This window comes from Durotheca rogersii (assembly GCF_024521655.1).
Source record: "Durotheca rogersii strain YMJ 92031201 chromosome Unknown GGS23scaffold_5, whole genome shotgun sequence".
Taxonomy (NCBI): domain Eukaryota; kingdom Fungi; phylum Ascomycota; class Sordariomycetes; order Xylariales; family Xylariaceae; genus Durotheca; species Durotheca rogersii.
Window position 1 is genome coordinate 1,048,209 of NW_026251236.1, and position 21,401 is coordinate 1,069,609.

Here is a 21,401-nt window from a genome sequence, read left to right on the forward strand (position 1 = left end):
ATCCCTTTTAAATACGTTGTACGAACTTTTAACTAATTAAAACGACGTATACGAACTTTCAGCTAATAAAAATAAAGTATCCTCTAAATGATATCTCTTTATAGAGTTATTTATAGAGTTATTTACAAGGTTATTTATAAGGGTATTTTTGTAAGGGAATTACCCTTATAAATTAATCAGCATAACAGGAGGTTTGACGTATTATAACTATCCTCTGAATAGAATAACTTACCTTATTTTAATACCGTTTTTCCTCGTTTTAAAGTCGCCGTTTTTCGATTTCGAGAAGCGATAGTAACCGATTTGTGGTTCTAATAGTAGCTATAATTACCAATCCAAACCACTTGGCTGCTTCGCTTGGTACTCTACCACCCTCCACTCCCACGCAAATGTTGTGTATCGGTCTGAATAAAGATAATAGCGATATGCGGGGAGGCTAGTCACGCAAGGGATAGTGATCGAGCATATGCATCGTTAGAACGCAATGGTACTGATATGAGGTGCCGCCGTCGTGATGACGGTGCTAGGTCCCCCTCTCGTCCACTACTATGAGTAATTCTCTGCTGCAACCCTGGTGACACGCCTTCATTACCTTCGTCTCTTCCCTAACCCCCTCGTCGCCGACCACCTTGGAATGTCGGCTGGTGGTGCACTACAAGTACAGACCTTCGGGCTCTCCTTCTTGTTTTGTGCGAAGCACTCGTTCCCTCGCAGCCCTGAAGTCCGCCATCTGCACCCGCATGCGCCGCTCCCGCAGAGCCATCAACCCAGCCTCGGAGCAAATTGCCTTGATGTCGGCCCCTGAGAGGTCATCCTTCTGGCTAATAAACTCGTCGAGATCGACGTCTTCGTTGAGGCTCATCTTGCTCGTGTGCAGGTTGAAGATCTTGCGCTTCGTATTTTGGTCGGGGTTCTCGAAGAGTATCTTTCTGTCGATGCGCCCGGGTCGGATCAGGGCAGGGTCTAGGGTCTCGATCTTGTTGGTAGCCATGATTACTTTGACGTCGCCGCGGTCGTCAAAGCCATCGAGCTGGTTGAGCAGCTCCAACATTGTTCGCTGAACTTCTCGCTCGCCACCCGACGTCGAATCGTAACGCTTCGTGCCAATCGCATCGATTTCGTCGATGAAGACGATGGAGGGCGCATTTTCCGCCGCCACCTGCAGAAACACTGTTAGACATCGGGACGACTCCGTAGGACTGACGTAAGACTGATATATGTTATTCTCACCTGAAAGAGCTGCCGGACGAGTCGAGGGCCGTCACCCAGATACTTCTGGATCAGCTCGCTTCCCACGATACGTAAGAATGTAGCCGAGGTCTGGTTCGCCACGGCTTTGGCCAACAACGTCTTGCCAGTGCCCGGGGCGCCGTAGAGAATGACACCCTTAGGAGGCTTGATTCCCATCTCCTCGTATAGCTCCGGGTGTAAGAGCGGTAGCTCAACCGACTCTCTCACCTCCTGGATCTGCTGCTCCAACCCACCAATATCGGCGTAGGACTCGGTTGGGGCTTTGTCGAGTTTCATGACATTGACGGCCGGGTCGGTGTCGTCGGTGAGCACACCGACAATGGAGACGCTCTTATGATGCAACAGCACGGAAGCTCCGGGTTCGAGGAGGTCCTTGTCGACAAAGCTCATGATACTAACATAGAACTCGGGGCCGGTGGTGCTAGAAACGATGGCATGGTCGTCGTCGATCATCTCTTCCAGGGTACCAACACCCATAGGGCTACCACGCATATCATCAACGCGGCTGCGTTCGTCGGCCATGCGGTCGGGCGCATCGAGGTCGGTGGTGGGCCCGGTGCTGTCCTTGGCCGCCTTCGCCTTTCTCAAACGTTCCTGATTCTCGACAAATTCCTCTTCAAGAAGAAGGTGGTCATGGATGCGCTGCATTCGGAGCAGGCGGAGTTTGCATCGGCTCGTCGGGTAGACGGCGGGAAGCTTAGCCGCGGCAGAGGTCCCGGCGGCCCTTCTCTTCTTGCGTCCGATACGGGTGGTGGGACGAGGAGGGGGTTCGTACTTTGGCTTCTCCTTCTATTGACGAGAGATATGTTAGACGACGATGATCGGAGTGCCCGACTAGACAGCTGGGCTATGTGAACTCGAAGGGTGAGGAGGCGTAGGCAGTGGTATGTTGAATGCATTTGCGTACCTTCTTGTCCTTGTCATCCTTTCCGTCCTGGCCGGCGCCCATCCCAGATTGATTCTGACCCTAAGCATAGAAGAGATATCAGCATCGAGCGCGACGTGCCCGCGGATAGCATGCCGAGCTCTACTTACCATCTTGACTAGCTCAACACTGCTCGGGGTAAAATATCAAGGTGTGGATGGGGTGACGGGTGGCGAGGCAGTTGGGCAGTAGAGGATTTACGGTTGGGCGAGACCAAGGCGGAGAATCATCCACAACCTCGGGAAATGAGTGAGGGGTTGGTGATAGAGAAGATGCCGTCTTGAGAGTGTGTAGGAATGGTTAGGGACGAAGGGTGAAGGTGCAGGTTAGACAAAGCCTTGCTGAAGGTGACGAAGGGAAGCAACTCGATGTGGTTACGTTAGGTGGTTTGCCCGGGGCGGCTGCGGCCCGGCCAACTGTGTCCTCATAGGCGGGAACAACCCCATCAGGCGCCCACGGGAAACGCGCGTTGCACCTGCCAAGGCTTCCTTAGGTAATCATGAAGATGAGATGGAGAGATCTAGGAGGTACCTTATCGAATTCACAACGGATAGAAGTTGCTACCAAAGGTACTTACCTACCTACCTAGGTCGATATGTGTGTACATTTGATAGCTCTCAGCCCTACTTAATGTACCTTAGGTAGATACCCGCCTGCCTACCTACCCAAGAGGTACCTGCACCTAGGTCTTCCGCCGGTTTGCTATGCCCGTATGCCCATATAAGGCGGGCCCGTCATGGACCCGGGTGCCGGATCGCATCGGGTTGAATCGGGTGCTTCTACCGACTTGCCCGGGACATTGGGGGCAGGTTCCTGCTTCTAATGCAGGTGTGTCGCCCGGAGAGTTATGTGTACCTGGGTATCCATACCTTAGTACCTGAAGTTCCTAGTCCAGCAAAGTGCATTCATTAGTGGTGGGTCCTCTACGTAGGTAGGTAGCATTAGAGGTAGGTGGGTACCTAGGTACGGTAGGTACCTGTATGTATTGGGTGTAGGTACCTAGGAGGTGCACAAGGTAGCTTCTGAGGCATAAATGAAGCGATACCAATGGCTTACTCCAAGGGCTCTTGCATCCAGTACTATTACATAATCGGTCCATGTGGCCAGCGCATGTGCCGTGTCTGGGTTGTTGCATGTTGTCGATGATAGGTGGTATTTACCGGCCAGCCTCAGATTCCCGGTGTGTACCTCCTAGCTATACATACGTATCTCAGTACCACTTTATATGCAGGTGGATAGGTACCTGCCAACCTAGGTACCTATCTAGAGGTAGGTGTCTTGATACCCTGCCTTCGTGGGGAGTCTCAAGTATATTTACCACTAATATATGTGCATGGATACGTGTATATATCACTGGCAGAAACGTGCAGTGAGCGGTAAAGATACTTACGAACCTCGTACTGACATACATCATCTTGTACCTCCTTACCGCATCGTTATGTACACCTTGAATTTGAAGCATTTCTAGATATCCTAATTCCTACCTCTTCTGTCACCACCATAAAAATAACCACAAAAAGAGAAAGAAAAAAAACCAGAAGCGCTCTTCTCCTTCTTACGCCCCGCCTCCTTGCTCTCTGCCCCTCCGTCCACCCCCATCTCTATCCGTCCCCGAGCTCTCGATCTACCAGAAGAAGCTCGCCCTGCTGCCTCCCGCAAGCCAATTGTTGCAAAGGATGCAAGCCTTCTCGAGACATCTGCGGCCAGGCGCCGCCGTCCTGCGCCAGCTCTCGCGGCGGGCCTACAGCTCCTCAACTTCTCCCTACTCTCAAACCATCGAGAACCTTCGCATCAATACCGATACCAAGGTCATCTTCCAGGGCTTCACCGGAAAGCAGGGAACGTAAGTCAACCCGGCCCCCGTCTCCTGAGCCATTATCACGATGCAGACTTTTCCATACAACGCGAGACGATGGCGCCTGGTACTAACGCGCTTCTATATTCAGTTTCCATGCCCAACAAGCCATCGAATACGGTGAATCCACCCCCCTCCGACCCATTTTTGCCTGTTTATAAATCGGCGCGAATCGCTTGGCGAGAGAGAGGGAGGGAGAGCGATATATCTAACAGGAACATGTCGATGCCTAGGCACTAAGGTCGTCGGAGGCACAAACCCCAAAAAGGCTGGACAGCAACATCTCGGCCTCCCGGTCTTCTCCAACGTTGGTGAGGCTGTCAAGGAGACTGGCGCAACCGCTACCGCGATCTTCGTGCCGTAAGTGTCGCGCTCGGAAGCAGAAAGAGGGGCGTAACATCGACGGAGTTTAGCGCGGGAAGTGCTGACCTGAGCTCGGTCCTAGTCCTCCTGTGGCCGCCGCGAGCATCGAGGAGGCGGTCGCCGCCGAGATTCCCCTTGTCGTTTGCATTACCGAGGGCATCCCTCAGCATGGTACGTTTCCGGCCGCGCAGCGCCCACACAACACGTCGCTATTCCTAACATAGCCGTCAAGACATGGTTCGTATTGCCGACATCCTCAGGTCGCAGTCGAAAACTCGACTTGTCGGCCCCAACTGCCCTGGAATTATCGCACCCGGCCAATGCAAGATCGGCATCATGCCCGGTTTCATCCATAAGCGTGGTCGTATCGGCATCGTCTCGCGTTCCGGCACCCTGACCTACGAAGCCGTCAACCAGACCACTCAGGCTGGCCTCGGCCAATCTCTCGTCGTCGGCATTGGCGGCGACCCCTTTAGCGGTACCAACTTCATCGACTGCCTCCAGGTTTTCCTAAAGGACGAGGAGACGGACGGTATCATCATGATTGGCGAAATTGGCGGATCGGCCGAGGAAGACGCCGCTGACTTCCTGAAAGCGAACAACACTAATAACGGTGGAAAGCCTGTCGTCAGCTTCATCGCGGGTATTAGCGCACCCCCAGGGCGACGAATGGGCCACGCCGGCGCCATTGTATCCGGCGGCAAGGGCGGCGCAGATTCCAAGATCAAGGCCCTGGAAGCTGCCGGCGTAGTGGTTGAGCGCTCGCCTGCTGGCCTCGGACGCGCGATGAGAGAGGCGTTTGTCAAGCGGGATTTGCTGTAAGCAGCTTGTCTCGTACGGAGACGGAGGGATGAACCCGTCAGATGCTGCGCAGATTTGACGGGCACGGCACGTGGTGGCGTGAAACCAGGGATACGTGGAACCGTATCCAAATGAGAGGGGGCATCAAGACTTGAACGGTTGGCAAACCCAACAACGTCCTCGCCACAGCCACAGGAGAGATTCCTTGCGCGTTTTAATTTACTCTATGATAGACGGCGGGGTGAACGGCGGCTAGTGCATTATACGATGTATATGGCTTTTCAGCAAGCCTGACTGGTTTTGAGTGCCATCAAACATGCATCCAGTGCCATGTACCACGCATATTGTGCTCTCTCAACCTTGTCATGGGGAAGTGAGGTTTCATCTAGGGTAGCAGAAACTAGCTTTCTTCCCAGGCCGTGAGCTGGACGGATAGACCCGAAGTACATGGTGCTTCATCAACTGAGACCATCTCCTAATGGCCTACTGTCCTCGAGTGGTTGTGGGATGGCACGCAGAAAAGAGGTGAGTGGTACATTTCCACCCCCCTGAGCGATCACGAATGGCCCGTGTAAGATGGCCGTCTCGACGCCCGTCGCAATTCTAGCTTATAGATGATCCAACGTAGGAAACCTACCAGCTAACCATCTAAGCGTTACTATTACAGTCAGCGAGAAGCGTATACAAACAGGCGTGTTAAGCAGCGAGCTATACGAGTCCACGTTGAGGTTATCAACGATAATGAAGTCGTTAAAATGGACGTCGTTGGGGCTTATCCAGAGGACGTGTTGTTGGCATAATGTTGCGTGATTGTCGGTAGGGAGCCGATATATCATGTAGGTCAACAATAAGGCAAGGGACAGCCGGCCGCATGTCCCACATATTATTAGCACTAAGTACGTCTCTTGTCGTCCATCACTGTATTTTGTCAGTTTATTCCGTATAGCGTGCGAGCGACGGAAAGCAGGGAGTCTTATATGCGCATATTTAGAAGTAGTAAGTCGATCGAGGTCGTCCTCGAATAAGGTGTGGTTAAGAGACATTCAGCGACTGTCACTATACGACGACAGAATCGGTGAATCGAGGGAAGAGAGAGACTCGGTATAAAGCGACCACCGCTGCGGCCTCTTGCACTCCAGAAGCTTAACCGACAGAAGCCAGCGGGGGGCAGCCGACACGGGCTCCCTCGCTGGATGTAACGACCAGCCGCGCATTTAAGGGTTGCATGATTTACAACGCTGCATAACGCTCTCGGGAGGCTGACTCGACGCCACGCCGGCACCCAAAAATGCAGGTAGAAATAGAGATCGTGGGGGCGTTGTCAGATATCACAGTATGACAGGGCATGCACGATGATGAGTAACATTGTTATATGGATTATAAGTTTAACAAGTGCCGACATCTTCAATTGTGCTTAATCTTCCAACGTTGGCCCTGTATCACGCAATGACTATATACGCTCATGTCCTAGATCTGAGCGCGCCCCTTACCTATTCCTACGTATATAGTAGTAGTCTAGGCTTCCAATCGTATCGGGTTTCAGTTTTGCTTCCTGCTGTGGCAGAGAGGAACTTCTTAGACGTGGGGTAGGCCGAGAGAACGCCACCAGCTCTCGGAGGCCCTGTATATTACATGTCTCCATGAGAGTTGATAGGTTGTGGCGGTTAGATCTGGCGACGAATACACCAGCCAAGGTCAGCTGGCTGGTGACCATCACCCACTAACCTTGCTTCGTCTGGCTATACAGGCTCTTACTTGGCCTTTGTCATACCTGAGTCAGGAAACAATGATCTAAGCCTATTTTTTCTTCTTTGCGATGCGTGAAAATCCCTGGCCCCCTCAGAAAGGGTATTGTCGTTTTGGTTCTCATGCACGTCAGTATAATCTGACGTACCTGACTTGGGGGTTCGACGACCCTATACCTACGTGTTCAAAGCAGCCGATATCCCACGCCCTAGAAGCGGACAGGAGCCTTGGCCAAGCAGACAATTAGCTCCTCGTCACCTGTGTCGTCATCGCCTCTGATTGCAGCCCCCTCTTAAGAAGCCGTCCTACAGCAGGTGACTCGAATGATATGCCGTCAACTTATGACGAACCGAAAAGAGAAGTGCTGTGTGCCTGTGCGGTAAGGGGGCGAACTAAGAAGGCCCCCAAATAGCAGACGACGAGTTACTAAATGCGCTAACCCACGCGATGTGCTTGTGCTCGCGTATCTGACCCAGTTCCGGCCTCGTGGTACTAGCATTAGCAGTCTCCCCGTCTACCATCACAGCTGCCAACGCTGCAAATCCTGCCTGCCTGCCTGTATTGTCGAGACCCTAGCGACAAAATCCATACTCAAGCCGGAGCCTCGCTCCCTCCCCACCCGTCACGAGGGTCGTCCCACCCACCCGCTTGCTTGGGTGCTCCGAAACGGCCGCCATCGAGGTAAACTTATTCATACCCACGGTAGTACGCCACGTTTGGCGGTTGGGACCATGGAGGGCACGTTCATATCATAGCATAGCCGAGGTTTTAGGCGCTTCTGCCGACTGTGTCCAGAAGGGTCGGTTCAGACTTTGGACCCCTTACTAGTTTGTGTAAAACTGAGGTCTAGCGTAGGTGGACGCGACCCTGGACCAGGACACAGGCAGAGATGTATGGGAAATGGGCAGTACCCAAACCTTCGTGAAGCTGAAGGGGAGACAAGGGCATCGGCGGTGGTTCTACTTCCCTAGCGGGGTTCCTATGCCACCTATTACCTACTAACAAATTCTGCCGTGGTCTTGCATTATGGAATTGCTATCTGGTACAGGTGTCAAAACGACACCGACAGCGTATGGCGTCGCAAGCCTTCACTATCCTCATCCTCCAACTCCTTTGTGGGACCCTCTGCCTCGCTCCCCCTAGCTTGACCCGGGTTCTGAACAAGGTAGCAGCCAGGTACAGGGTTGCCCCATGGGCTTCCCCAAATCCCCACGTTCAGCCCCCGCACAGAGTTTTCCACTGAGAGGACAACAATATAACTGCCGTGTGAGATCCGGGGGATTCCCGCATCCACGGAGACGGGTCCAAATGGGGAAGCTGACATATTGACTGGGTAAGCAGACCAAGTGAGCTAGAGCTTCTGCCGGGAGGGACTGGGAAGACTGGAGCTTGCTTCCCATGCGTTGTATTACGCGGTCGTTGATCATGAGCCTGGTGTGTGGTAATATTATATAACACGGGAGCCCGACCCTGGATGTTGAATCCTCCTGTGATTCCTGTGGTTATCGCACACATCAAGAACGAGGTCCGATGTGCTTGCAAGGATCAAGGCCCTCTGTTTCGTTTGAAATCACACTCGGCCCTGTGCTGCCTTCCAGCTGATCGCAATTTGCTTGTCATGTCTACAGGGACAGAGAAGCCAGCTGCGACTTTCGCGGAGGACGAGAAGGCCGCGCCGGCTCCCGAGGATAATGTTGTGGCCGTGCCGGTTAACCAACGGGCAGGCGAAGATCTCGAGCATGTCAAGTTAGGATGGAGATCGTGGGTACGTGATCCTCATCCTCTTCGTCCAAATTTACACGAGCTCACAACGCGAGGATTAGCTCGTGGTATTCATAACCTGCTTCGCGTAAGTGGTAGAATCCGGCTATGCCAACCAGTCACAGCTACTTACTAAACCCAACAGTGTCACAGCGCAAGTTTTCGTTGTCGTGGCTGCAGGGTCTGTCATTGCCTTCATCATTCGTGATGTAGGAGAACCCGCGCTGGCCGGTTGGATCATCCAGGTACGGATGACCCGCTCTCTCTCTGCTATTTACTTGTCTGCTCATCCTCGGCGGCGCCCCGAAGTTAACAGGAAACTCTTAGGGCCCGTTACTCATGCAATCCGTCCTCTCGCCAATAGTGGGCCGCCTATCCGATGTCCTTAACAGGAAGTACCTTGCCGCCGTGCCGCCCTTGATCGCGTTCGTAGGCGCGGTCATATCTGCCAAAGCTACGTCGATGAATATGCTCATCGTTGGTGGCATTCTTATCGGCACCACGCTGGCAACAATCTCTATTTGTCACGCAATTCCTTCCGAGATCCTGCCTCTAAAATATCGCGCCGTCGCCAACAGTCTTGGTTTCGTGGGAGGTGCCGTTGGTGGGTTGTAAGTGCGCACACTTCCTTGAAAAGAAAGCAAATCGTCCTTGAGCCTAAATGGTGGCTCGAAAACGGCGCTCAAGTGGTTGGTAGGCTGATGCAAAGGGGAACAGGATCGGGAGTCTGGGTGCAGGTGCGGTAACGAATATCGATGCTGGCGGATGGCGATATATCTTCTGGATCCAAGCCGCCTTTCACGGAATCACCTCGCTCGGGTTCTTTTTCTTCTACTGGCCGCCGAAAAATGTTGACTATCCAAAGATGTCTTTCAAAGAGTATGTCTGGGCCTGCGATCCTATCGGGTCCGTACTCTTCGTTAGCAGTGCGACACTCATGCTCCTCGGTCTTGATTGGGCTGGTGGAGCGTATCCTTGGTCGGATCCCCATGTCGCCGTGCCGGTAGCCTTAGGCCTGGCGTTGTTGGTCGTCTTCTCTCTCTATGGTATGCAAACAGCTGCTATCCGTAAACATTGCCGCCGGCTCTCGCTAACATAGTGCCAGAGTGGAAGGGAAGACCCGACGGGCTTGTAGCGCACGTTTTCTTCCAGAAAAATCTCAACTTTACATATTCGGTCTTTGCGTTCGCGGTAGAAGGTTGGATCTTCTATAGCGCGGTCAACTCGGTCGTGCCCCAAATAATCCTTCACCTGGGCTTCGAGTCCAACTCTTGGAGTATCTCGATTAGGCAGCTTGCTTACCAGATACCTGTCTTATTTGCGTCGTTGCCAATTACTTGGTATGCTACCAAGTATAAGGATCTTAAGTCGCCCTTAGTCGTTACCTTTATTGTATTCCTCGTTACGTAAGTTGCCTCCCGTCTTGCAGTCGTCGTCGATAGCGGTGACCGGCGAGATAACCCCGAGGCCAGTCGAAAAATAACTGAGACGAAACTGATGGATGAATATGCGTGATTTAGGACCATCTGTTATTCGACCATCCAGCCGTCGTGGAGCAAGGCCCAGATAGGAATCAACGTAATAGCGGCCATCGGACAATGTGGCCCCTTGACCCTCCTAGTCGCCTGCGTTCAGTTTACTTCGCCGCATGCCTACCTCTCTACAGCGACTGGCCTTGCCTTCTCCATGCGCGCCATCGGCGGTGCTTTCGGATCAGCGGTCCTAAATGCTATCATAAATGGCCGCCTTAGCACTCATTACGCTCCGGCTGTTGGCGGAGCGGCTCTTAGCGCGGGCTTGCCTGAGAGCAGTGTGCCGGCGTTGTTGAAGGCTCTCGAGGCGGGTACAGCAGGGTCCGGCGTTGAGAGCGCCACTCCCGAGATTTGGGAAGCGGCTATCGAGGCGAGTAAGTGGGAATATACGTATGCCTATCGACTGGCATGGGCGAGTATTATTCCATTCGTTGTGCTCGCTATCGTTGCTGTGGCGTTGATGAAGGGCGTCAAAGAACTTATGACGGAAAAGGTCGAGGCTAGTGTCGAGCGAGTAAAGCACGCAGAGAAGACCGAGGCATGATCGATAGTCAGAAAGTAATGCTCGGGATTCGGCCAGACTTGAGGTCTCAGATGATTTGGATCGCTATCATCACAATTATCCTGGGAAATGGAGCCTGCTCCATCTTGGGGATGGTGGTAAGGTCCTGCATCACCTACATATATATACATATATACGTATATACGTATACATGAGAATGGCTGCGATGCGACAAATGCCTCCCCGAATGAGATCCTAAGGGGAATATTATACTACAAGAGACCTAGTCCAGCCGTTAACTTCCAGATAGGCAGTGACATTCCCTGTGGGAAACGAACCCTCGTATCGCTGGTAGCGAGGCTATCAGTATAGCAACTCGTCTTAGCCCATGCTTTACCAAAGGCCATATACTAGGCTTGCTCGTTTCCATGCGCATCTCGCGCTTCACACTGGCTTGTAGCTGGTCTTTCGCCTAAAACGCAGGTATTTATATTAGGTCTGATGGCTGGGTTCCCGATATTGTTAGACAGATGCTAAGCCTCGATGGGCGGAACTGCACCACCGTCTCTACAGTATGTGTGTATGGCGGAAGCTAGGTATCCCACGTCATGGCTTGCCGGTTGGGGTTGGTCCTTGGACGAGTAGCTATACAATTCATGCATCTTGGTAATAGCTTAGATGAATGGTTAGCATCTGTTAAGGATGGCAAGCTGAGGGATTGCGTACAGGTACATTGTCAGACCAATTGCGAGTCCAATGGACTCGAGTGATGTTGGAGTGGAAGCGGGTGCTCATCGCACTCAAGGTTGCTTTTGGGGTTGGCCGTCGAGCCATTTGCTCATATACGGTCCGTCTAACCAATACCCGAGTTTCCTGTAATAACTTCGCACCCCCACACCACTTATGACGCTGATCTTGTCGCTTCCGTGTTCCTCACGCGCGATACGCTCCGCTTCTTCCATGAGAAGAGTACCAAAGCCTTGGTGCTGGAACTTCTTAGGGTCCCGGGCATGGACTGGCACAGCAGTCCCATAGACGTGTAGCTCTCTGACTAGACTGGTTTTCTGCCCAGTCAGTTCTTCGCGGTAGGTGTATTTCTTTGTACACCTGCGCAGCCGAAGCAGCGCGACCAGGATATCCAGCTTGGGGTCTTCGTAAGCTAGGAAAGTCTCCCATCCACCGTTAGCCGTGTAGTCCCTACGAACCAACTCTATCTGATTTGGTCGAATTTTGTGCTTCACTTCGTTGATACCGACTTCACGCGTCCTTACGTCGCGGCAAGCCGTGCCGAAATCTTTCATTCGAGCAAGGGCCAGCTCCCTCAGGTTCCCGTTCTCGACACCTGATGTTACTAGAGGCATGGGGATGTCTCTTTGGACTCGATATATTCTCGTCCATGGCGGTACGAGTGCCAGTATCCTTGCGACCACATCAATGAGCGTGTTTGGGGTATAGTTCTGATACCGGCCGGTCCGCCACAGCTCGTACAGGCCTGTGCCACGGATCACTAGCGTGGGGTAGATTTTAAGCCCGTCTGTTCGAAATGCCGGGTTCTCGAAGTATTCCCTAAATTGATCTAGATCCCTCTCCATGCCTACATTGGGCAGGTCAGGCATCATGTGAGAAACAACTTTGAACCCGGCATCCTTCGCGAGGCAAAATGTTTCTGCAACTGCAGCCACCGTATGTCCCCGGTTCGTATCTCGCGCAACGTCCTCGTACAAAGACTGGACTCCGACTTCTAGTCGCGTACATCCGTAACGGAGCATATCTGTCAAGTGTGGTTGCAGACAGTAATCAGGACGGGTCTCAATAGTAATTCCCACGCATTTCACGTTGCTCATCTCTCCTGCCTCAACCGCTTCATCGACGTTTTTCGTCTGGTAACCGCTTAGCGCATTGTGGAGTTGGGAGATGAATTCCTCCCGGTATGGTACAGGCAACGACATGAACGTGCCGCCCATAATTATGTATTCAACCTTGTCGACCGAATGCCCGAGAGACTTAAGCTGGTCGACACGGCCGCGAGCTTGTTCGAAAGGATCGTAGCGGGCACGGATGGCGCGCATCGACGTTGGCTCGTAACCGGTATAGGATTGTGTGCTGTATTCAAAATCGGAGTCAGGGCCTCCCGGGCAGTAGACGCAGATGTTTCCGGTATAGGCGATGTGAGGGCAACGATGGGGCTTGCACATAACCGCGACAACGGCAATACCGGAGGAAGTGCCTAGATGGGTATAACAGTCAGCGGAAGAGTGGTACAAGGTGAACGACGACTTACGGATAGGCTTCGCGACCAGCTTGGGCATGATGTACTTCTTGTATTGTTCCGGGACGGCAGCGATGATGGCAGTCAGCGGGGGCATGCTGGCGATCTTATGCTTCCTCGAGAACTTGGAACGTAGGCTGTTGAGATTAACGTCCCGACGAGGCGTTTTGGGGTCCTTCGAGGCTTCATGGTCCTCGATAAGGGCGTTGGCAATATCGGCACAACATCGCAGGAACCGTTCGTTCTCGGGCGGGATATTGGCATCCTTCTTCCGTGCCGTCGTCAATACGGCGGTAGTCGTAGCCATGTTAAGATTCGCATAGAGTAGGTATCGAGTTTCGGGATGATGTAGCAGACGGTAGAGGCCAACCAAGCCGGCGATGGGGAGCGAGGCTGGAGGCGTTTCTGGGCGTAAATCGGACCGGTATCGTTCGCGGATAGAAAGAAGTAACTGGATCTATGGGGCGGCAACGTTTACGTGCTTGCTGGAGTGAAGATGAAGACGGCTCAGGTAGGTAATTCAGGTAGCGTCATACATACTACCACGGCGGGGCTAGAAATGCCCCGAGATGGGTTCCTAATCCGAATCCGATCAATTGCCATTGGATGGTCGGAATGGGGATAATATGGTGCCGACCCCCCTCAGCCCACAAGTCCAGAGACTCATACGTAAGTACCTCAGGTATCTTCTGGGTACCTCCCAATGTGCGGTACCTGTGGAGCGGGGTTGCTGGTACCTTCAATCTTGCATGCATTTTCGGACCGGGCGTCACGTAAGGACCGTGCCACCTCCTAAAAATCCCCAGAGGTCGTTACCCTTCACGTTCCACACGGCAGCTGTAACCACCACCGATCACCTGTTAGGCGGCCTACCTAACCTACAGCATACGTCTACGTAGTTTTTTCTACCGAATTCCGTGCTGGCGTCGAATCCTGTCCACTTCGTCCGTCCCTATCCTGCAACACCCGGCACGAGGCTATGAATAGTTCCCACCCCTTTCTATTCCTCTCGCCAGAGCTTTACTTCCGCTTTCCTTTGCCGTGTTAGATCTTCCTATCTTCTGTAACTACCCCTTGCGCTTCTATATAAACAAGAGCAAGCTGCCATATCGTTGCTAGGCCTCCCGCTACCTGTTGCTCCTACCCCTACGCCTTCCTTCTCCTCCTCCTCCTCCCCCTTCCCTTGACATACCCGCAAACCTACAGGGGTACATCGATTCTACGTATCTGGCTACCCGACTACCGGTTCTGACGCGATACACCGGCTCGATACGGCGAATACAGCCTCTTGCCACGCCGGCCTAGTCGAGAAAAGACGAATAAATCCCCGAGGAAGCAATGGCGTCTAGTAGGGCACGTCGCGTGGCGAAGGAGCTATCTGATATGGAAGCCGACTCCAAGACTTCTGGGATTACCGCCCAGCCAGCCAATAACACCGGCGACCTCACGCATCTTAAGGCCCTCATACCCGGCCCGCCAGGGACTCCATACGAGGGCGGCCGGTTCATCGTCGATGTTAGGATTCCGAGCGAATATCCATTCCGACCTCCAGTGATGAAGTTTGATACCAAAGTTTGGCACCCGAACATCAGTAGTCAGACCGTGAGTTCATTCCAGAATATGTGCTCGTGCCTACCATACCACCATGCTGAATACCGATGGAACCAACCCACAGGGCGCGATCTGTCTCGATACCCTCAGCTCTGCCTGGTCCCCTGTCCTGACCATCAAGTCAACACTCTTATCTCTCCAGGGCCTTTTCGAAAGTCCAGAGCCCAAAGACCCTCAAGACGCCGAAGTAGCCAAGATGATGATACACGATAGAGAGGCATTCAACAAAAAGGCTCACGAATGGGCCGTCCTCCATGCCGGTGCTCCTCGGAATCCTAATTTCCAGTCTGTCAACCCGCGAACCCCGATTGTTCCTCAGCAAGTCGACGACAGCAGGTATGGTCCTGGGGGGACGGGATCCCGGGTGTGTGACTGCGTACAGGCTGACGAGGATCTCTGCAGATATCAGGGCTACAACAAGGACCTCATTAATAGATTCGTGAATATGGGGTTTGATATCGATCGAGTCGTCGAAGCCTTTCAGTTTTTCGGTATCGACCGACTAGATGGTCAGGACTACGAGCTGGAGGAAGCTTACATGGGTGACATTACCGCCCGTTTACTAGGGGAGCCTTAGTATAATGTGCCTCTTTTTCGTCAACTGATGAATTGCAGCTAGCTGCCTTCTGTACATCGCACGCCACGACTGGCGCAATAGGCTGACATGGTCGCGGTTGGTATCGGAACCCGAGGACGAGAGCACGATTCCTCGCATTGGTAACAAAACTGGAGCGTCTGCACCAGGTGTGTCAGGAATTATGGCTAGATGTATCTTCACAGACTTCGGCACACGAGGAGTTCGGCGTCAAGGATCATCGGGTGATATTTCTATTATGTATCTGCCGAAATCCAGGTAGTCTTAGAATATGGTAATAAACATGCGTTCGGTCTCATCTGGCATGTGGGCGAAGCTTCGGCAAAGCCATCCGACGGCCAGTTCCTAAGCAGTACCGCAAAATGCAAAAGTGTCGCCACCGGGCACCGGCCACCGCTAGACGGAAGCAAGATAGCAAGCTTTAAGCAGACGTGCGATGTCATTACGGGACCCGTTTCTAAAAGGATACTACCTGTTATGTCGAGATTGAGTCTCAACAGCGGCCTGTGGAGCCCAAATCATCGGGTGCTGGTCGAAGTAAACAACACTAGGCGATCTCAAAATATTTACTGGGATCCCAGCCTTGCCAGGGCTCGGATGTAGTTGTAGTTGCAGCATGATTCATCCAAACCTCTCATATAGAAACGAGATGTCCGCATGAGGGGCTGGCGTGCCTCGATCGCCCAGATATTCTCGCACAAGCCATATTGCTCCGGCTCCGTAGGAGACCCCGTACCATATGAGGAGGAGAAAGATAGTAGAGCCACCGCCAAATAATCGGTAAGAATAGAAGAGAGAGGGGGGGAGAGGGGGGGAAGCCACTAGGCGGTTGACACGACGCCGAAGCCACAATCCCGACGACTAAGCTGGGACACCTACGAGCACCGGTCACGATGTGCCGCCGTATCCATATTGAGCAACCAATGCTACTGTCGAGCTGAGGTTGCTTTAAAGCCGATGCCGGCTAGTCTTGCAAGGGATCTAGTTACCAACGACCAGGGACTACTAATTGGGCACACACTGAAAGCCTTTACGGTGGTGATTGTCATGATAGAGGCTCATGATATTAACGAGAACATACCTACATGGTGAAGCTGGCAGCATTCTTCGGGCACCTCATGGACCCATTATGCGATCGTCACTTCTCAATGCTAACTCAAAAGTGTCTACCATCTAAATGCATCACCCCTCCAGCGAAAGTGGGAACGTGAGACAGGTTTCGGGGATTGTCGTGGAATGGATGACCTCTCGTAGGCTGGCTCGAGAGTCTGTACCCAGTGAAAATTCAGCCCTTCCTAGGTCTAAAAGCCCGCAACGGGATATCGTCCAAGGAAGACGTGGGACGCTTCTTCTCCCGCGTCTGGTCCCGGCAACCGACCCGATGGTATGCCTGCCTACCTATATAGATATATGGGCCATCGAAGCTATCCAACGGTTGTACTGCATATACAATTACATCCGAGGGGCACTGCCTAAGGAGTAGGTGTGTAAGTCGCCTACTCTAACCCAAACCGCCTAGAAGTTGGCCGTCTCTATGAATGGACTCGCGGGCGAAGAGAGAATTGGGTTGATTGGGGGATTTGATGGAGACAAGGCGACGGGTCTTCGAATTTCCGTTCTTATAATCACCGGAGTCCGCTCACGCGGCCCAGCACATGGCTGTAATTTCACAATCGGCCTATACCTAGAGCCACCTAGAGGTGGCTTAGTACCTAAAGTGTCTCCTAACCTCCTGAGGTACCTGTCTGGGTATTGTACATGATACCTCATTGGGTACCTCAATGCCAGCCAGCTCCCAGCGCCCAACTTAGGTACCTAACCTGCCCAGAGTCCACTTCGGAAACGCGCTCTGGTCGCTGGCACGAGTCGAGCCGTACGACAAGACGTCACAGCGCTCTTCCTCCAGCGTCCCTCTACGCCTATCATCGTCCCATCCCTCCCAGCTCCATCAGCACGTATGGCTTCACACACATATTCTGTCACGGCCACCACGCTCCCACGCCCTTTTCACTCAAATTCTGTTCTGTGCGTGCAGTTCTACCACGTTCAAACCACTCAGCTATGACTATTGGTTGGTAACCGAGTTGTCCCAGATACTTCAGTCCACAACTCGGCTTTATAACCTCACACTTCTTTCGTGTGTTTTCCCCTCTTCCCATCGATATTAGTTTTTCTTCTCTCCCAGCACTTGTTCCCACCATGGCCGCCGGCAACGTCGTCTCCTCGGCCGCCAAGTCTAAAGCCGGCGAGCTGCTGGCCTACGGTCAACGTCAAGTCGACAGGGTCGTGAGCCCGTTCACGCGGCAGCAGGCTTATGACTGGGTTCGTCGCCTGGCTATCGAAAGACCTATTCTATTTGTGAGCTCCTCTCTGGATGTCCCATCCCCTTCGATAACCAGCTACGATGGCCCAAGCTGACTTTGCCGTCTCGCTAGTCCTTCGTTTCCTTCCAGCTCTTCCTCTCTGCCGTCCCCCTGTTCCTCTTCATCAGCTTCGCCACGAGCACCGTTGCCTTCGCGCTCGTCGCCGCCGTCGTATTCATCCTCTTCTGGGTTGGTGTAGCCACCCTCTTCCTCGTGCCGACCCTCTTCCTTACCTTCAGCGTTGCCCTGCTGCTCTGGACCTGGTCCGCCGCCGCCTTCTTTTCCGGTCGTTGGATCTACAGCCGGCTGCCGTCTAGCCCCGACGGGAAGGCCGGTGGTGTGAAATTGACTAATGGGGTCAAGAAGGTCAAGACGGAGGCCGATACGGCTGAGGCTGAAGAGTAGGCTAGCGGCAAGATCCCGCGAGCCATAGCCGTGGGGAATGGAGCCTGCCGGTTCATGGTTCGCTAGGAGACGAAGGCATTTCTGAGTGGAGACTTCGGCATTCAAATTGGTATGGCGATGGTAAATATCGTTGCGTATCTGATCTAGCTCGAGCAGATCGACACAATGACGGGTACATATCAGATATAGATAGTTTAGGTATAGGTACCTACGATAAGTTATCTGGAGTATGTTATCGTTGGAGGCCAGGCTGCGCTCCCAAGGTGTTTTTATTGTGCTTGGCATTCCTAAGATATGGTCTGGGAGCCTTCCTCTAGTTAGCTTATCCGCGTCCCTACATATTAGCCGATGAACACGCATATCGACAGTTCGTCCCTCTTTCGGCGTCGATGAGCAGACAAGCGTAACAGCAACCCTAGCGTCAGCGATGCTTGGAGAGCCATGAAAGCACTCGGCCTTTTCCTGTTTCACCCAGGTCGAGCGGTGTTCGGATCTGGGACCATGCTGGCTGATGCCGGCACTCCCAATTCGTGATAAGCTGTGCCATATTAAGGATACTCAGCCAGAAACTGCCTTGAAAGGGAACCGGGAGGATGTGTTCTATTAGTTCTAAGATTGGGGGTGAATTTATCTGTCTAGGAGCGCAAGGGAATTATCTACCCTGCGAAAACGACACCACTGCCCACTTGCCATTCCACGCCCATTTCCTAGCGCCACCATCTCCACCTCCTTCCTCTTTCTCCCGAATCTCTTCGTCTTGTCCTGGCGTGAGTCCGACAACCACATCGGCTTTGCACGTTCGAAGTGCGAGGACATTGACGCCGGATCCGGGACCAAGCGGCCCGATAGCTTCGGTGAATGGCGTTGAGGGATCCCACGCGGCCTAGTCCATAAGTACGTGTTAGACAGGTAATCATCAATACATTCACCCGGAGAGCTCGAGAAGACTTACATCACCCGTTAACTTCCGGTAGTTCAGGTCGCCCTTGAAAATTACCAGCTCGCTATTCTTTAGATCTTCGTAAAGATTCTTTTCTACAGACGGAAGCCTCCAATAGCCACCGGGGTACGTCCAAAACGCGTTCGGTCTCAATATAAGTTGGCCCTCCGCGTGCATCCGGGTCCACTCCTGGAACAGGAAGCCAAGATCTGCAGAGTCCTTCTCCGACAGAGGAGGTGGAGTTTTGTCCTGGAGCTTTTCATCGTCGGATGGAGTTTCGTAGAACCGCTTTGGGTCAGCTAGAGCACCAAGAAATGCGGCAAAATCCCCGGGTACGACATCTGATACAAACCAGGGGATCGATTTGGGATGGAGAACGACGAGGGTAGCAAGGCCGGAAGATAGTAAGTAGCCGGCGAGGATGAGATCCACGTATAGCTCAAAGCCAGCATTGTCGAGGACTATGTCCACTCGACGCTCCTTCTTGCCCTCCCTCTGCGACTTCTTCAATACCTCGTAGGCATCTCCCAGGTCATTGACCAGAATGTTCTTCTCGGAAGCCTTTCTGGCCTCCGATCCTTGGAGCTTCTGAATATCTTCATAGGTGAGGCTGGTCAGGAGAGACAAATCGGTAGCATTGCCCCACAGGCATATTTCGCACATCTCGAAAAACAGGATCCGTTGCGCCTCGTCGCGTCCGGCCTCGGTCTTTCGTCTATCGTGTCCCATCTGGGTAATCAGGTCTTTATACCGAGCAGCGAGCTCAAGAACGGCAGGGCGAGACGACCGGAAAGTGTTGATCTTCTGCCGGTAAAACACATCGTAGGTCTTCCAGTGCGTCGATAAGCTAAAGGAGGTGTTGATGCGCCTTCATCCCCCGGGTGTCAGTCCGGCCTGATTTGCAGAATTCGTCCATTAGAGCTCATAATACCTATACAGATAGCATTCGCAGAAGAGCCACGGTATGTCGAACCAGTTAGGGGTCCCCAGCTGCTCCAGTTCGTGGTTATATACAGATACATCGGCTTTCCCGTCGTCTCTAATAGGGCTATGAGTTGGTCAATCCGAAGTGTTCACTTTCGCAGGCCCACTGGCTGGCAAAAGCGGCCCGAACGGTATGGAAATGGCAGCGCATACGTGAGTTGACGGTCGTGCTGAAGCTCGTATTTGAGCCGCGCCAGCTCCGCTATGATCTTCTTCCCCTCTTCCTGCTTTGCCGAGTCGTCACTCTCCGTAACGGACCGATAGACATCGTCGATCGCTTGGGTCTCGACACGGAAAGGTCAGTAGGCGTGGAGACAGGTCGTGAAGGGCAGGGGACTGACGATGATAACAGGCCACCGATCTCGAGCGGACACGTACGCGAAGGACGACTTGTCGCCTGTCCGGTATGGGGCTAGTGGGCAGCGGAGTAAGGAACCTCAGTCAGCTCATAGTCGCAAGAAGCACTCGGAGGGCGGTTCAACGTGGGAAGAAACTCACGGGTCTTGGTGTCGAACTCCATAGTGGCGGAAGGACCTACGGCCCTCAGGAAAGAGATGCCTAGAGACGGGTACTTCAGAATCCTGCCGCATACGACTTGTTCTCGATGGCGATCCGAACATACGCCGTCCAGGGAGAGGAGGAGGAGGAGGGGGATAGTTTCGGTTGCGTGCTTTAAAAAAAACCCGAGCGACTGTAATATTTCTTGGATGCTTGCTTGCTGGTACCCAGGTACGTTAACTCCGTACTTGGAGGAAGGGTGATGGCGGGGTATCCTGGTGGGGTAGCTCCGCAACACCCCCGTTAAATGCGTGTTATGGTATTGTTACATATCATTATCATCCCGGACAACTACACGTACCTAGGTAAACGCATTACTATACAATGGGATAGGGAGAGGGGGAGGCACCCAACCAACGGTACCTCGCATAGGTGAGCTCCGTTCAGCGGGTGCTAGAGCCTCCGAGGTCCCGCCGCCGGCGATTTGTCGGGTAGGGAAGTTGCTCAAGGACACGGTATCGCGGGGCGGGACATTATACCTACCCAGCTATAGGAGGCGTTTCCGTTAGAAGCCCGAGAGGACTTGGATCTGGGCCGGTACGGCGACCATCACCAGATACCTGGTTGGCTTCCATCCACTCTTTCCTCGCGCAGATGAAATCAACAACGTTCTAGGCCCCTGATGCGTATTTCTTGTGGCTTTTTTCATTCAACTTGGAGCCCTAGTGATATTATCGGTTCTACATAGGTATATGGCAAGATGGTGCCCCAACGATGAAGGTTAATAGGAAGAACTTGTTTGCCCCTGTCTTGTTGCTCTTTGCTTCGCTCGTCGCAGATAGGTAGTTTGAGTGGACACGCGTACAGCAGTTGTTTGTCGTTTGGTGTAGGTACTTAGGTATGTCAAGATGTCACGTAGAGCGACACGTAGAGGCCGCTCTTAGCTCGCACCTCTTCGTGGCTTAACTCAGCAAGGGGAGTTACTAGGTATATATACGCT

General features: G+C 52.9%; 8 protein-coding genes across 8 annotated transcripts; 4 read left to right on the plus strand and 4 right to left on the minus strand.

Moving 5' to 3' along the window:
- Positions 1-473: 473 nt before the first annotated feature.
- On the minus strand, positions 474-2,487 carry GGS23DRAFT_415675 (26S proteasome subunit P45). Its single transcript, XM_051513716.1, has 4 exons — positions 2,287-2,487; positions 2,159-2,218; positions 1,231-2,037; positions 474-1,159 (listed from the first exon to the last, which is right to left on the minus strand). The coding sequence occupies exons 1-4, from the start codon at positions 2,287-2,289 to the stop codon at positions 653-655; spliced, it is 1,377 nt and encodes a 458-aa protein (XP_051373930.1). The 5' UTR covers positions 2,290-2,487; the 3' UTR covers positions 474-652.
- A 1,258-nt stretch (positions 2,488-3,745) lies between these two features.
- Positions 3,746-5,443, plus strand: GGS23DRAFT_415699 (succinyl-CoA synthetase-like protein). The gene is made up of 5 exons (XM_051513717.1): positions 3,746-4,019; positions 4,123-4,151; positions 4,265-4,391; positions 4,477-4,565; positions 4,627-5,443. The coding sequence occupies exons 1-5, from the start codon at positions 3,853-3,855 to the stop codon at positions 5,214-5,216; spliced, it is 1,002 nt and encodes a 333-aa protein (XP_051373931.1). The 5' UTR covers positions 3,746-3,852; the 3' UTR covers positions 5,217-5,443.
- A 256-nt stretch (positions 5,444-5,699) lies between these two features.
- Positions 5,700-6,571, minus strand: GGS23DRAFT_558247 (uncharacterized protein). The gene has a single exon (XM_051515745.1). The coding sequence runs from the start codon at positions 6,236-6,238 to the stop codon at positions 5,804-5,806; it is 435 nt and encodes a 144-aa protein (XP_051373932.1). The 5' UTR covers positions 6,239-6,571; the 3' UTR covers positions 5,700-5,803.
- Positions 6,572-8,559: 1,988 nt separating this feature from the next.
- Positions 8,560-11,061, plus strand: GGS23DRAFT_618195 (MFS general substrate transporter; the record flags this gene model as incomplete). The annotated part of the gene is made up of 7 exons (XM_051520920.1): positions 8,560-8,706; positions 8,765-8,790; positions 8,848-8,947; positions 9,030-9,313; positions 9,420-9,748; positions 9,808-10,108; positions 10,223-11,061. 7 exons carry the CDS (start codon positions 8,560-8,562, stop codon positions 10,776-10,778), a joined length of 1,743 nt encoding a protein of 580 aa, XP_051373933.1. The 3' UTR covers positions 10,779-11,061.
- Positions 11,062-11,313: 252 nt separating this feature from the next.
- GGS23DRAFT_415809 (uncharacterized protein) lies at positions 11,314-13,550 on the minus strand. Its single transcript, XM_051513718.1, has 3 exons — positions 13,018-13,550; positions 11,463-12,963; positions 11,314-11,409 (listed from the first exon to the last, which is right to left on the minus strand). Exons 1-2 carry the CDS (start codon positions 13,310-13,312, stop codon positions 11,537-11,539), a joined length of 1,722 nt encoding a protein of 573 aa, XP_051373934.1. The 5' UTR covers positions 13,313-13,550; the 3' UTR covers positions 11,314-11,409; positions 11,463-11,536.
- Positions 13,551-13,737: 187 nt separating this feature from the next.
- GGS23DRAFT_558266 (ubiquitin-conjugating enzyme/RWD-like protein) lies at positions 13,738-15,511 on the plus strand. Its single transcript, XM_051515746.1, has 3 exons — positions 13,738-14,607; positions 14,681-14,952; positions 15,019-15,511. Exons 1-3 carry the CDS (start codon positions 14,344-14,346, stop codon positions 15,191-15,193), a joined length of 711 nt encoding a protein of 236 aa, XP_051373935.1. The 5' UTR covers positions 13,738-14,343; the 3' UTR covers positions 15,194-15,511.
- Positions 15,512-17,410: 1,899 nt separating this feature from the next.
- Positions 17,411-17,979, plus strand: GGS23DRAFT_594771 (uncharacterized protein; the record flags this gene model as incomplete). Its single annotated transcript, XM_051518215.1, has 2 exons — positions 17,411-17,569; positions 17,647-17,979. 2 exons carry the CDS (start codon positions 17,411-17,413, stop codon positions 17,977-17,979), a joined length of 492 nt encoding a protein of 163 aa, XP_051373936.1.
- Positions 17,980-18,631: 652 nt separating this feature from the next.
- Positions 18,632-20,423, minus strand: GGS23DRAFT_603856 (DUF89-domain-containing protein; the record flags this gene model as incomplete). The annotated part of the gene is made up of 6 exons (XM_051519526.1): positions 18,632-18,862; positions 18,932-19,787; positions 19,851-19,967; positions 20,057-20,187; positions 20,245-20,315; positions 20,402-20,423. 6 exons carry the CDS (start codon positions 20,421-20,423, stop codon positions 18,632-18,634), a joined length of 1,428 nt encoding a protein of 475 aa, XP_051373937.1.
- Positions 20,424-21,401: the final 978 nt, after the last annotated feature.

Coding starts and splice junctions, on each gene's coding strand:
- GGS23DRAFT_415675 (XM_051513716.1), bottom strand. Junction 2,038..2,158: donor AGGATGACAAGGACAAGAAG/GTACGCAAATGC, acceptor CGTCAATAGAAG/GAGAAGCCAAAGTACGAACC. Junction 1,160..1,230: donor TCGTCCGGCAGCTCTTTCAG/GTGAGAATAACA, acceptor GTGTTTCTGCAG/GTGGCGGCGGAAAATGCGCC.
- GGS23DRAFT_415699 (XM_051513717.1), top strand. CDS start 3,853: ATGCAAGCCTTCTCGAGACATCTGCGGCCAGGCGCCGCCGTCCTGCGC. Junction 4,020..4,122: donor TTCACCGGAAAGCAGGGAAC/GTAAGTCAACCC, acceptor TTCTATATTCAG/TTTCCATGCCCAACAAGCCA. Junction 4,566..4,626: donor CGAGGGCATCCCTCAGCATG/GTACGTTTCCGG, acceptor ATAGCCGTCAAG/ACATGGTTCGTATTGCCGAC.
- GGS23DRAFT_558247 (XM_051515745.1), bottom strand. CDS start 6,238: ATGTCTCTTAACCACACCTTATTCGAGGACGACCTCGATCGACTTACT.
- GGS23DRAFT_415809 (XM_051513718.1), bottom strand. CDS start 13,312: ATGGCTACGACTACCGCCGTATTGACGACGGCACGGAAGAAGGATGCC. Junction 12,964..13,017: donor GCTGGTCGCGAAGCCTATCC/GTAAGTCGTCGT, acceptor ATACCCATCTAG/GCACTTCCTCCGGTATTGCC.
- GGS23DRAFT_558266 (XM_051515746.1), top strand. CDS start 14,344: ATGGCGTCTAGTAGGGCACGTCGCGTGGCGAAGGAGCTATCTGATATG. Junction 14,608..14,680: donor CGAACATCAGTAGTCAGACC/GTGAGTTCATTC, acceptor ACCAACCCACAG/GGCGCGATCTGTCTCGATAC. Junction 14,953..15,018: donor CAGCAAGTCGACGACAGCAG/GTATGGTCCTGG, acceptor GGATCTCTGCAG/ATATCAGGGCTACAACAAGG.